Source organism: Hippocampus bargibanti, linkage group LG19, assembly GCF_051943395.1.
Source record: "Hippocampus bargibanti isolate YZ-2025 linkage group LG19, ASM5194339v1, whole genome shotgun sequence".
Lineage (NCBI taxonomy): Eukaryota > Metazoa > Chordata > Actinopteri > Syngnathiformes > Syngnathidae > Hippocampus > Hippocampus bargibanti.
Genome location: NC_142752.1, coordinates 4,529,531 through 4,544,621, shown reverse-complemented (window position 1 = coordinate 4,544,621; position 15,091 = coordinate 4,529,531). Strand labels below are relative to the sequence as shown.

The 15,091-nt window shown below is 44.3% G+C and overlaps 1 protein-coding gene across 1 annotated transcript in view; it reads right to left on the bottom strand.

Annotated features, from left to right (window-relative positions):
- Positions 1-5,831: 5,831 nt before the first annotated feature.
- The window catches only part of bcl11bb (BCL11 transcription factor B b), a 37,127-nt gene continuing 27,867 nt past the window's right edge, over positions 5,832-15,091 (bottom strand). Inside the window, exon 3 of the mRNA XM_089022361.1 lies at positions 5,832-10,565. Coding sequence (XP_088878487.1) covers positions 8,503-10,565 — 2,063 coding nt within the window. The 3' untranslated portion in view covers positions 5,832-8,502. The remainder of the gene's footprint in view (positions 10,566-15,091) is intronic.

The window sequence follows — 15,091 nt, the reverse complement described above, 5'->3', positions numbered from 1 at the left end:
TTATTATTATTATTATTATTATCCAATTTTTGATTATACTAGTGCAGCGTGTTCTATCGGAGACAAATTCCTTGTATGTTCTACATACATACCTGGCAATAAAGATGATTCTAATTATTATTATTAGTAGTACTAGTAGTAGTAGTAGTAGTAGTAGTAGTAGTAGTAGTAGTAGTAGTAGTAGTAGTAGTAGTAGTAGTGTTGTTTATATGGTCTATCTGAATCATAAACTTTCACCAATCACCGTTGTATGGCACTGTATCCATTGACCCATTGGGGTTGTTAGTAACTTGTTTCTGCCGCTCCACTAGGGGGCAGCAGGCTCTCTTTGCTGTTAAAAAAATCAAGAAGAAGAACATGACCAGGTGTTGGCCTATCACATTTGAAACTCAAAGCAAATTGTTCAGATGACTGCTGATTTCAAAAAACATGACATGGATTACACTACTCAAGACTTCCTTTGGAAATGAGGTACAAGCATATTGGTCATTTACTTTTTTGCTTACAGTCTGTGTTTTTGGTGCTGTGTGGTTGATAGATTGGTTGTTTTGTTAGCTAGCTGGTTGGTTAGCTTGGTAGTTGGTTGTATGTTAGCTTGATGGTTGGTAGAATTGTTATTTTGTGAGCTAGCATGATTGGTTAGCTTGGTGGTTATTGGTTAGCTTGATCGTTGGTGGATGTGTTGTTTTGTTCGCTAGCTACTTTTTTAGCTTAGTGGTTGTTGGTTAGCTTAGTGGTTGGTAGATTGGTGGATTTGTGAGCCATCTTGTTTGTTAGATTACTGGTTGTTGATTAGTTTGGTCATTGGTAGGTTGGTTGTTTTGTGAGCTAGGTGATTCATTAGCCTATTGTTTGTTGGTTAGCTTGGTGGTTGGTAGATTGGTTGGTTTGTGAGGTAGCTGCTTTGTTGGCTTACTGGTTATTGGTTAACTTGATGGTTGGTCCGTCGGTCGGTCGGTTGTTTGGTTGATAAATTACCCAGTTGGTTCCCCAGTTGAGCTTTTTTAAATTTCTGATGCATCATTGTTTGTTTATTTATATATTTATTTATTATTTATCATATAATCCATTTCCCTCTTCTTTCCTGGCAGAGATCTGCCATCCATTTTTTCCCAAACGCTAACAATTTCACAATTTCTTCTAAGATAAAATTATAATTACAAGTCATGGCTGGCATGGTGAACTACTGGTTAGCACGTTCGTCTTACAGTGTAGAGGTGCTGGATCCCGCGTGGGGTCTCCGTGTTTTCCTCCTACCTGTGTGGGTTTTCACTAGGTACTCCGTTTTCCCCCTTCATTTGAAAAACATGCTGGGCAGGTTAATGGAAAACTATTCATGTGTGAGTGTGGTTTGTTGTTTGTATGTGTGCCCTGCGATTGGCAGGTAACTGGTTCAGGGTGTGGCTTACCTACTACCCGAAGACAGTTGGGGTCGGCTCCAGCACTCCCACGGCCCTCGTGAGGATAACTGGATTAGAAAGTGGATGGATGGATGGATGGATTACAAATTATAAATCTAAGACATTTTATAAGAAATCATTCTGCTCCTCCAAATTAATCACTCCTCACCCTCAAACTCCCTCTACCTTCTAAACCCTCAGTCCCCATCCAATCATCCATGTCCCCCACCCCTGGACCTACAAAACCCGAACCAATTAATTGCTCGTTATTAAATAAAGGCATTAAATACTTTTTTTTTATTTCTACTTAATCTGTCTTTGTGCCCTGGTTGTCCAGAACCATAGAGAGTTGTCCTTCATTGATGTTCCTATAGCCGCAGACTGACTCTCAAAACTTAGCTTCTATTGGTTCGCTCAGTCCGCAGGACTCCTTGCCGTTTGGTCATCTGGCAGTTTTGTGGAATAAATATTAAAATGTTGTTTTCAAATGTAGGTCAGTCCCTGTGATAATGCTCAAGGGCACCATCACTACCGTGGTTGTGACCCAGTAACCGTGGGGTATCCTCAACGGAATGAGGCTTTTTGTTCCTGCGGTCAAGGTTCTTTGGAACTACCCCAAACCACAGTTGTCAAGTGACCAGCACCCCATGAAAGGAATTCCCTTCCTCCCTCCTGATCTCCCTCCCTCCCTTCTTTCCAAATTCTTCCCAAGTGCCCGCATCTGGGCTGGATTTCCTCTCAACAGAGTAGTTGGTTGAGCGGGCACCACCGTTCCACTGGGAAGCCCGGTCAGGGACGGCAGATTAGTACGTGGGCATGCGCCGAGGGGCCGGCGCGGCCCGCTGCCTTGTGATCCGCCAGTAAAGTCAAATCCTCTGTGGCTCCCCTGCGGTTCCATGCGGCCCGGGCGGCGGACCACAGTCCCTGCTGACACCCTGTTCCAATGAGGACATGGTTTTACTCCACCCCGTGATTTCTCGCTCTGACTTGTGACGACAGGGGCCACGGTCCGACGCGTATAAAAAGCCCCGTTTTCAACATGACGCCATGTCCTGGATTTCCAGCCTAAGGTCCGCATAGTAGTACAATTCAATGCCTGAGTAGAAAGACTGAAAAGAATGAACTAAGTTTGTTTCATTTGTTTGTTTCAGTATGTTTCATCAAAAAACGGATGAATTTTAAATTGAGATTTTCAACTGAATGTTTTACTTTTCTACATTTGACAACAACAAATAGTTTTCAGCACTGCATTAGTAGCTATTTTATGGAGGAAGATGATTTTCACATAACATTTTGACCCACTCAGGACAACTTGATTCTAGTAAACTAAAACTGGTATTGACATTTATTTATTTATTTATTTATTTATTTATTTATTTTTGTTAAATGTATTTATTTTTATGTTTATTTACTCATTTATACATTATTATATTCAGTATGTCTTTATCTATATATCAGATTTGACCCACTAAGGACAACTAATTTCCAGTAAGCTAAAACTAGTATTGACATTTATTTATTTATTTATTTATTTATTTATTTATTTATTTATTTTATTTTTATGTCTCGTTATTTTTGTTTATTTACTTATTATTTATACATTATTATATTCTGTATGTATTTATCTATATATCCGATTCATTAATTTGTGTAGTGTGTATTTTATTTGATTATGCGTATTTATTTTTGCATTCATGTAAACATTTATTATTACAGTAAAGTCTTGTTATATCGATATCGGTTATATCGATAGTACTGCTTATTACGATACTATTTCTATGGACGCAAGGAGAAAATGTACATGCCAATCGGATCGGATATATCGATAGTCCGGTTATATCGATATTTTTTCCGACTCCCAAGAATATCGATGTAACGAGACTTTACTGTATTTATGTTTATATTTATTTTTTTATTTATTCATTCATTATTTTATTCAGTATTTATTGATCCATATATCACATTTATTTATTTGTGCAGCGTGTATATTTATTGTATTTGATTATGTATTTGTGCATTCCCGTAAACATGTTTTATTTATGATTTATTATTATTTTATGTAGATTAATAAATACTGAATAAAATAATAAATAAATGCACGAATAAATGAATACACAAATAAATACACATATAAATAAATACTCAAATAAATACATAAATAAATACATAAAATGAATACATGAATAAATGACTAAATAAATAAATACAAAACCGGTAAGACACAACTAGTATGTTGAATTGTCCTACTAGTGAGAAGAAACATTGGACTACTACTAGTATGTGGACCTGGAGGTGAATATGCAGGATGTTGACTAAATGCTCCCAATAGCTTTGATTGACCCCCCCTGACGAAGATGCAGCACATCTCTGACACCCACACGGCGTCTCTCGGCTTGGTCTTTGTTTTTTGTAAAGCTCACGTAGCGACCGTAACATTTGTGTGGTCCTTGATTATAGAGCAGCGGGGACACTTAAAAAAAACGGACGGTTCCGTACGGGAATAATTCTGCCAAATGAAATTGCATGATTGCACGTTTGAGGTCAGCGACGTGATTTACGGCTCGCTCGAAACGCACAGGGCGAATACAACTTTGGCAAGATGGCGTCCGGAATGTCAGTGGAGATCGTTTGTCACGGCGAGCTTTTAAGAGTTTTATGGTGACCTTTTTTTTTTTTCTTCCCGCGCTGCAACATGTGCGGCGAGACATGCGAGTCCAATTGTTGTGTCAGTAGTGGTGCCACGGCGAGGATGAGACTTGTGTGGGAACATGACATCCTCTCAGCAGGCGCATTTCTGCTGACCAGAAGTCCCAAAAAAGCCTCAACATGGCACCCAGATGTCAGCAATCCCTCTAAATACACTTTGGAATCTCAAAATTCCCCCCCCCCCCCTTTTTTTTTTTTTTGCTTCCTCAACAGCCACCTCTCACCCCCTAAAGAACAAAAATCTTATGCACGGGCAATTTGTAGCTGCGTTTGAATTTATTTTTAGAATCTACCTCACCCTGGCAATTATATCAGTGCGTTGAATTATGTATGATGTCACCATGCTTCATGCTACTGACAATCCCCTTGCTTTTTCTTTTTTTATAACAGGGGGGGGGGGGGTCGTCCTTCTACTCACTATTGTCACTCGTAGGACAGGCTTGACTGATGTTGGCCCAATATCAGGGAATAACCTGCCGGCTTCTCTTACTCGGGACTCCTCATCGGCGAGGAGTGTCGACATGTCGCCGCTGTGACTCATTCGCAGTTATGCCGTTTATGTGGCTCCGTCGGGGGAGGGAAGGGGGAGGCTGCAGTCACACATTGCCTGCACCCCCTTTTTCATGTCGGTTGAGGTGGGTCCTTGTAAAAAAAGTTTTGGGAAAATAGCCACCGGCGTAACACGTTTTATCAAAAGTTTTTAAAAAATGAGGAGGGGCAATCTCATTAGAGGGAATCGCCCTCGGCCATTTTTTTAAATTTATTTATTTATTTATTTATTTATTTATGTACTTATTTATGTATTTATTTCTGTATGTATTTTTTTATTTTTTTGTATTTATGTTTTTATTCGTGTATTTATTTACGTATTTATTTATTTATGTATTTATTTATTTGTTTATTTATGTGTTTATTTATTTTGTTACTTTTTTTTATTTAGGCCTCTTATGTATCAGGAAAATGCAAACAAAAATGGATGTATTAACAATATTTTTAGGTCCAAAATATATCGTTGAAAATGTGAATTATGACACTTTTTTTGTCGAAAAAATTAATGAATTGAGTTTCGAAGGAGTCTATATTTCTGTCATTTTCTGTTAGAAATTAGATGAAATGCTGCTGATGTGCGAAGGGGATTCCAACTCATTCCAATCTCGATAAATGTAACTCTTTCCACATGAGATTTTATTATTCGGAAAAATCATCTCAAATTTGAAATGCGCCGGTGCCCAATTTTTTTCCCCCCAAAAAAATTCTGTGGGGTGAAAAATAAACATCAGGAATTACCGAAAAATGGTGGAAAATGAGCCAACTCACATCGCCGACTTTGTAATTGAGTCATTTTTATTTATCAGGAAATAGTCAACTATTGTGTGTGTGTGTGCGTGTGTGTGTGCGTGTGTGTGTGTGTGTGTGCGTGTGCGTGCGTGTGTGTGTGTGTGTGTGTGTGTGTGTGTGTGTGTGTGTGTGTGTGTGTGTGTGTGTGTGTGTGTGTGTGTGTGTGTGTGTGTGTGTGTGTGTGTGTGTGATTGCTCCAATGTGGCTGGTATGTTTTTTTTAAAAAATGTGATTCACTCTGATAGAACGCATCCGCATCGTTTTCCTTTCCCCAATGCGCGTTGCCATGGGAACGGCGGCGACGACTCCCATGGAGGCGGAACAACAACAACAAAAAGAAAGAGGGACGAAAATGACAAGTCGATGCCGAGCGTCTTTCAATCATAGAGCAATTGCAACATTTATTGAAGTGTTGGCTTTCTTGTATTGATTTTTCAACACATTACAAAAATACATATATGCTCAAAACCGCCGGTCTTCTGAGCTGACTTTTTTTTGTTTTGTTTGCACAACAATGCACTCCCCTAACTCCGCCCCCACCCCCACCACTCTTTCCCGTTCCCACCCGGAAATAAAAAGGGAGAAAAAAAAAATCGATTTGTACAAAGAGCCAAAGTGGAAGTTGTAAAAAGTGAAATCAGGGTCTCTTTTTTTTTTACCTCTCTCTCGAATTGTGTCATCACAAGACCTTCAAGCAACCATAGGACACACACACACACACACACACACACACACACACACACACTTAGAAATCAAAAAGAAAAAAAAATGTTTCAGTAGGTGGAAAAGGTGTCCTTCCAAGTCCTTTATGTATGTAATTTTTTTATTCATTATTTTTTTGTTACTTTCTGCCCATTCTAAACCAAGCATGGCATCCAACTCTGGCATGATTACGTAACTGTTCAAATCACCCCCTCCACCAGCATACAATGACAAAAAGGGAGGTAACAATACTTATTTGGATCTAGTGTGGATGGTCGACTTTTGGAAACATCATCGTTTGAATTCCTGATCACAATTGGGGGGGGGTTTATCCTTATAACAGAATACATACGAAGACTGGTATATTTACTTATTTATTTAGCCTTTATGAAATATGGCGTCCACTGCTTTCATGTGGCTTTCGCTGTCTTCCCTCCCTCCGAAGAGAAGATGCAACCACCCCCCCCCCCCCATCCCCCAAAAAAGGGTAAAAACCACATTTCATATGCTTCCAATTTGATGTGAATGACTCTTGTGTGCCTGGTCAAGGCCCCGTCGCCAATGCCTCACACGCTTATTCATCCTCCTGCCTTTCATTTTGACAATAGCACCACTTGGGGGATATGTGGGGGGGGGGGGGTCGTTCAAGGTCACACAGCCAAATGTCCTCAAAATTATCATAATTACTATCCAATCTTTGTTTTTTTATGTTGTAGTTTTGTTGCTGTTTTCAGGGAGGAGCTCCTGTTACTTTATATTGGCAGCAAGCAAATTGTTTGGGATTTAACCCGGCATCTGTGAATGTTTCCACAAAGTGATCGGGGGTAATGAGGAGGGGGGGGGGGATTTGGAACTTATTGACATTTACTCACCCAAGCAGAAAAACATTTCACACCAATATAGAGCACTGTTTAATTGAAAAACAAATCAATTGGACCCGTTGGTGTGTAAATATCCAAAATGGCGTCACAAACGTTTGAACTGGAATCCATTTTGTTGCAAATATATAAGATGAGTCTTTTCCCTACGTTTTAACTATTTAAAATAAAATTTGCAACGTAACATGGCGGGAGGAGGTGGGAGTGGCCTGAGGCAAGAACTCACATTGATGCATCCACTCACACACATACGCGCACACACACACAAACAAAATGGCTACGCAAGCAGCTGGTCTTCTTGATTGTTTTGAAGTCGCCTCTTTCGGGAAAACAGTTGGGGCGCATATTTTCTGTTTTTTTCTTTATTTTTATTTTCTGTTTTTTTTTTAACTAACAGAAAAAAAAGTAATATTTACATAAACGGGACTGTTCCCCTCTCACATGAATCACAAGTAGTCTTAACTTAACAAGCAGACATATTAAATATGGTGGTTCAATCCTACATGGGCGAAAGCATTAAGTGCAACCAGTTTTTTTTTCTGTTTCTTTTACGTCCTGGTCGACAGCAAACGCAGCAACTACGTTTGCTTATATTTCAACGAGCCTTGTATCTTTATAAATTAATTTTTAAAAAATCAATTATCGGCAGGCTGACATTGAGCAGTGCTTGGGGAAGGAGGAGGGTGGGCGAGATTGTAGTCCGCTGCTGCACTTGGCGTACAAGAAAAAAAACATAATTGGTTCATTCACATGATAATAACGTTCCTTAGAGGACAAAAGTGGATTATTATCAGTGTTACGAAGGGCGACTTCTTTCCAATTTCCAATTAGAAAAAAAAAAGATTCATTACAAAACTATTGAGCACATTATATGTAAAAAAAACACACACACAAGATGTACCTGCACATGCCAAATCTTTTACAAAAAAAAAAATCCAATAAATACACAAATTATTGCACAGTAGAAAGGCTCCGTGGAATTCCTAAAATCCTTAGAGGTTAAAAGTTTTAATTTTCTCAGGCGACAATAAAAAATAAAAAATAAAATCAAGAAGAAACACCGATCAGTCTTATTTTTGTTTTTGTTTTGTTTTTTTTTCCACGTAAGAGAGCGATTATCCAGCCATACCCCTTGTTCAAAGTAGTCATAGGAAAGATGTTTGTGGAGACCCTCAGTCATCCGGGTCAAGGTCATCTGCAAAAGTTGAGTCGAGGAAACCGGATCCCTTTTTAGCTTTCAAAGATATTTCAACTTTTAATCCCAAAAAAAAGTTCCTAAATTTGAAATGGGGGTGTTGGTAACATGAGCAAGATTCTGTCGAGAAGAAGAAGCCTGATGGACAAAGTGTGAAACACATTGAACAGCGCAGGGAAAGAAAAGGGGTGGGGGTGGGGGTCCGGTCGCCTCTGTCCGATATTTGCAGATCGTAGGGGGAGATGAGGGCGCCGACATGTATGCGTTTATGTATTTTTGTCACTTAGCTTCGCTCGGCTTGCTCCAGTTTGACCTCGCTGGCCATCAAATGTTCCCCGTGCCACTTCTTCATGTGTTTCTCCAGCGTGCTGTAGACGCTGAAGGGCATGTGGCAGATATCGCAGCGGTACACCTCCTTGCCGAACTGGCCGTGCGTCTTCATGTGGCGCGTCAGCTTGGAGCTCTGAGCGCAGGCGTAACTGCACAGGTCGCACTTGTAGGGCCTCTCGCCCGTGTGACTGCGTCGGTGCACCGTCAGGTTGCTGCAGTTTTTGAACACCTTGCCGCAGTACTCGCAGGTGTCGTTGCGCCGGTCTTTGGAGCTTGGCGGTCGGCCGGGTCCAGGTCCGCGGAGCAGGTGCGGCGTGCTGCTGCCGCTCCTGCCCGAGGCGCTGCCGCCCTCCATTAATTCCCCCGGCGGCGTGGAAAAACGCAGACTGCCGGTCTCGGAGGAGGAGTGCTCCGAAGAGGTGGCGAAGGGGGATTGGCGCGAGTCCGTGAAACCCAGGAAGGGCTCCCGGATGAAGTGGCGCGAGGCGGCGTACCCGGCCAGGAGTTGGGAGTAGACGTTCTCCGGCGAGATGAGCGGCAGGGTGGGAGGGAGTTCCAACTGCTCCCGCTCGATCTTGATCCTCTTGTTGTTGTTGGAATGACTTGGGCTGGTGATGGGGGTGGGACGGCGCTGGAAGAGGCCCGGGAAGGACTCTGCTTCGGACACGCTGATCCTGCCGTTCATGGCGGGTCTGGGATCCGGGTCGTCGGGCTCCCTGCTCTGCTCCCTGTCGCTTTGCCCCTCTTGGTCCGGCTCTCCCCCGTTGGTGCCGTCTCCGTTTGACTGTCTCTCCTGGCTCCTCTTGCTGGGGTTCAGTCTGAGATGATTGTCAAGGTGGTTGTACGGGTGCATGATGCCCACGCCGCCGCTCTCCCCAACTCGCTCCTCGCCCAGGTGCTTCTCCTTGGGAGACTGCCTGGGCCCGTTTTCACGGTTGGGGTTGAACTCTTGAGAGTCTTCGCTGAGGTTGGAATCTGGTCGACTCCCGTTCCTAAGCTCTTCCTCCTCCTCTTCTTCCTCTTCTTCCTCCTCCTCCTCTTCCTCTTCCTCCTCATTGTCCATCCCCACGACCCTGCCGTCGGCCTCCCGGAGCTTGTCTTCGCCTTCTACTCCGTCGCCCCGGTTTTCCGCCTCGGGGGAACCGCCCACGGAACCGGATTTGTTGTGCATATGCGTCTTCATGTGCCTCTTGAGCTTGCTGGCTTGGGAGCAGGCGTGGTCGCACAGGTGGCATTTGTACGGCCTCTCCCCGGTGTGGCTGCGTCGGTGCACGATCAGGTTGCTCTGGAACTTGAAAATTTTGCCGCAGAACTCGCATGATTTGGACTTCCCCCCTGACTGGTTCTGACCCTGGCTGTCCGGAGGACTGGAGGAACCGTGTCCGCCTTGCGGGGTCGGGGGCTGCGGGCCATAGGTGAGAAAGGCCGGTGGCTTGGAGCCCGGCTGGAAGAGCGTTGGACTGAGCAGGCGGTGCATGGGGGGGACGCGGTTGGGCGACAGGGGTGGCGTGGGCCCTCCATTGTTGTTGGTGTTGCCCGCCAACTCCCTCAGACGCCGGGAGAAGTCCATGGATGGGGGCTCCATGGGCGTCAGCCGCATCACCCGCTCGAAGGCACTGGGATGCTGGGAGAGCAGCCCCATCTCCTCCGGGCCCAACCGCTCCAGCGGGGGCCTAGGAGGGGGCGGCGGACTCACAAAGGGCGGCGTGGCCGGCAGCCGGGTCTCCATGAAGCCCGGCGGCGGCGGGTGTTCCCTGAGCAAGGGCGCGGCCATGCGCAGGAGGTGGAAGGGGTTGTTGGTGTCGCCCAGGAAGGTGGGCAGCGGCGAGCGGGGTAGGGCGTCGGCGCCCGGCGGGGGCGGCAGGGCCATGCGTGGGGTGAGCGAGCAGTTGGTCAGCTGGTTGTCCAGGTAGATGCGGATTCCATGAGTGTGCTGGGCGTGCTGGAGGAGGAACCAGGCGCTGGTGAAGGTCTGCTTGCAGCTAGTGCAGATGTAGCTGGATGGCTCGTCTTTGTCTGCCGGGAGCAAGGGGGGCAAGGGGAGGGGGGGCAAAACAAAAGATATTTTCAGTTAACGACACGAAATCTCCCAAGCATGCACCAGTCGACCTCGCTTTGTGCAGCTGAAAGAATACACGGGCGGTGGGGGAAGTCTAGATTCTCTTCCAACCCTTTTAATTGATAAATTAATTTTGAGAAAGACTTTTGTTCGGATAGCTGATGCCCGTTTGTTCGCTTGTGCGTGACGTGCGTGCATGGATGCTAATGCAGATGGCAGGTAGCGCCCTAAGGCCACCCCACATTATGCAAATGTTGATGTCGGCCTTGGCTTTAATATACAGATCCATCTCGTGTCTTCTGTCATTTCCATATGGAGGTGACGGGAGGGGGGGGGGCTGGCATGCAAAAAGGTGGAGGGGATTGCGACGGGGGGGTGAATATGAGATGTTAATATAAAAAGATGGAGGGGTGATCTTGGACAGATGCACAGAAGAAAGCAGTGAGGTGATTGCGCGACACGTTTTTGTGCAGGCAATGTCGCTACAACATACACATGCATGACAAACGCAGACGGCGGCGACCCCTCATTGACAAATTGCTCGTCGGAGTGACTTAATAAGGCCAAATGAATCGATCAGTCACTGCGCTGGGGCCTTTGTTGGGATTTATCTAATTCAACGCAGACCCTCTGCTTGCCTCCAAAGGCATCTGCATCTGCTTATGCAGCCCCGCCGGGCTACTGCGGGAGCCCCATTGCGGGGATGTTCTCAAGTTTTTTTTTTTTAGGTATTGGGGAAAAATAGCTTCCAAGGACCGAGTCTTGAAAATTGTCACGTTGACAATTTATAAATAAATATTCAACAAACCCTATTATAGCCAACTCTGGGCCAGATTCCTGACGAGACATCCACTCAAGTATCTTTGTATGCCCCCCCCCCCCCCACTTGTTCTTTCTTTTTCACAACAAAAAAGGCGGGGGAGTTATGGGTGATTACATGTTCAAGTAATACCTTAAAAAAGAAGCTTGACACTGGGCCAGTTTGAGAACCGTGGCTCCTGTCTGTCAACTGATCCCAGATCGGTGTCCGCGATTAGGGGACAGAGGTGGTAGGGGTTCTCACGTTTTGTTTTGTTTTGTTTTGTTTTAGGTCAGGGGGGAAGTTAGCTTCCAAGGACAGAGTCTTGAAAATGTCACATTGACAATTTATGAATAAATATAAAAAAAAAACTCTGTTGCCAACATTGGGCCAGATTCTTGACCAGACATCCACTCAAGTATCTCTGTCATCTACCCCCCCCCTCCACACTTGTTTTATATTTCTTTCTTTTTCACAACAAAAAAGTAAGTGGGGTGATTACATGTCCACATACCATCTTTAAACCTAGTCAAGGAGGCCAAAGCTCGACTCTGGGCCAGTTTGAGAACCGTGGCTCCTGTCTGTCAACTGATCTCAGATCAGTGTCTACTACAGGAAGCTAATTTCGTGCCGTGATTGGTTGAGCTCTTTCGAATGGGGGATGGGGGTGGGATCAGCAAAGGCTAATGAGGAGCTAATTTAATGATCCTGTCACTTTTTCGCTGCTATTAGCCGAGATCTGTTGCACTGTTTTGGCTGGGAGGGATGCGACCTGACTCCTACTATGACTCCTACTAATGTGTGTGTGTGCCAGCGGTGGGCTGCCTGCCTGTGTTTAGTTTGGCTTGTCTTCACACGCCCGCTTGGCAGCACCAAGCTGGATAGCTTAGTGGCTCGAATGGGGAAACGAGAGCGCAAGATGGAAGGCAGGCGGCGGAGAACGAGGGGTATTGGAGAGTGGGGAAGTGGGGGGTTTGCTTTGAGGACTACTTTTTTTTGGGCCACGCACACAAACACACACGGTGTATTTACAAGCCCCTGAGGACTTGGCAGCTGTATGTTCTGATCGCCAAATAAGGATCAATATGCCAAATCGTCGCGAGAGACGTTTTGATTTGTTGTTGTTTTGTTTGTTTGTTTGTTTGTTTGTTTTTTTTTGGCTATTCCATCCGTCAGCGCATGCATCCGAGCCAGCGCAATAAATAAGGCTCCCCGCTTCCTCCACCTCCCCAGACTGCCGCAACTGCGATGCATTTGCATCTTGTCATAACTTAGCCCGCCGCGCCATATGCCGTTAAGGGAGGCGTGTCGGCTAATAGAATGACAGCTGATGGCTGCTGCCTAATGACCACCAAAGACACATTTCATCAACCCGAGGCCAAAAAGTAGCACTCGATAACCAAGCTTGTTTTTGCTCCCGTTAACTTTCAGCCAAGCCGCGTTATGTTTACGGATTCATTGAAGCAAATCTGAATGTTTTGTGCCGCAGTTTGGAGATTATCATCCCATTGATGGTAATTCACTTTAGCCCCTTTGCGGTGCTTCACATTTTTATGGTCTCTGGTGAAGATCAACAGCTTGTTACAAGCACGCTTGGTCTCTTTTCAACCCAAAACAAAAAAATATTTACATTTTTTTTAAGCATGTAAATATGATATATAAAACATGATTGACAAAGTTGTTGTTTTTTTTTTTTTCGTCTAGGCTGCGTCGCTTCCTCATGCCGACAGTCTTGGCAGCTACGCAAACATGGTGAGTCTCCTTTTATTGCATATTATTGCCATATAGCCAAAAATAAATCTGAAAAAGTAAAAATAACATATACACACAAGGCTTGAAGGCATCCTCATTGTAGCCAATTAGTGAATGAAGTGAGTATGTGCCATGTTTGACTTTACGGCAATTAGAAGCTGAGCTCCACCTACCGTGACCATCATGGTCAAGTACCAGTTAGCGGAGTTAATCTCTCACACACATGCACGCACACAATGAGCGATTCCTGATCGACAGGTTGAGGAGGAAAAGTACCATTATCACTTAGTAATTAGCAATGAAAATGTGGTGAGCTAGCTAAAAAGAAAAAAAATGCACTAAGTCGCAAATGAATGCCGTTTTGATTTAGGATGTATTTTGGCTAAGCGACTGTTGGGACTGGCATCCCAATCCGTCTCGTCCAGGTGTTCAAAAATACCAGCGAACGTTTCCCATCGAAAATTAAAAAGGCAACGGCGAAATCGGCTTGGGAGGGCCGCGCTGGGCCGCATGCATCAAAACAAAGCAAAAAATCCAATGGCCAGAAGCCCTGCAGGAAGTGATTAAAAGACTGGCACATGTACACCAGCGCAGTTGAGGTGGGCTGCTAATAACATTCTCTTTCTCCTCCTTTTCTTTTCTTACTCAAACCGCCGCGCCAATTAAAGATCTGAGCTTTACATCGCGTTTTATTCCTTCCAGATTGCCTTTTATAGCCGTTATTTTTGCCTTAAAGTACAAACAAAATGCCAGCCAATGGGGCTATTGACTGCTCGCATATGGCCGCCGTCGAGAAATTGGTGCGAGAAGCTTGTCGGGAGGAGGAGGAGGGCGGTGATAGTCGAGCGGGGGGGGGGGGGGTAGACAATGGGCATATGGCGCAGACATGTGGATTTGTCTTTAATTTAGGAATTCGCATATGCCGTCGCTCCCGCCGTCCTCGCCTGTGTCGCAATCTTGCGCTAATCCACATCGAAAAGCTACCAAATGGGAGCCCTCGTAGTCTGTTTTGATTGCAAACGCCCCAAAAAAAACTTGACGAGGTAGTTTTGGAGCTAGGTAATTACCGCAAATGCCTGTGTATCGCTACAATACAAAAATGGGTTGACTAGATGGGCAATCAGACAAAATCTAAACGAGAGAAAAAAGAGTGACAGTCATTCAATTTACATTTTTGCTATTCCAAATAGCTTTCATATGACTTTGCTGCCTAGACGGGCTGTGATAGAAAACCAAAGCAGGACATGAGGAATGTGCGAGCCAATACATTTTGTATAACAATAAAAGAGCCAAAATAGTTTAGCATCTTGCTAACCGACAGATTTAAAAAAATGGACATTAATAGCATAATAGCAAAGTTTTGACCAAAGACATCATGAGTGTTATTCACAACCACATAATTACCTAAAATGTTAATTTTTTTCCAAAAATGTTGCTGCCTAAATGGGTTGTCAAATCAAAACAGTGCAATGGTAACATTTAAGCCAAGAAATCATGTCATCTGTAGTGTATATTGTCAGTCTACACTGTTACATACCGACTAATTTGCTGCCAAAAATGGCTGACATAACTCATTCGCTGCCAGGCATGTGCCAAACTGTGTCCACTCCAGTGCCAGGGTTTTTGTTATTTTCACTCCGTTTCCAGGACCTTCAGAATATTGAGTTTTAGGTCTACATCAACATTCATTGTAGCGTAAGATTCATTAGACTCTCTTCTTTGATTAGAAAAAAATGTTAGTTCCTAATTGATATGGGTCTGAAGTTATATGAGCTTGAAATGAGGGTGGCTGTCCAAGATGCAATGCAATACATACATATTGGTTTATATAGCGCTTTAACAACAGCTGAAGCTGGAACAAAGCACTAACATGGAAAAAAAGGGAAATGCTGCCCCCTTGGGGAAGAGAAAAACATTGCCAGAGGTCCGGCC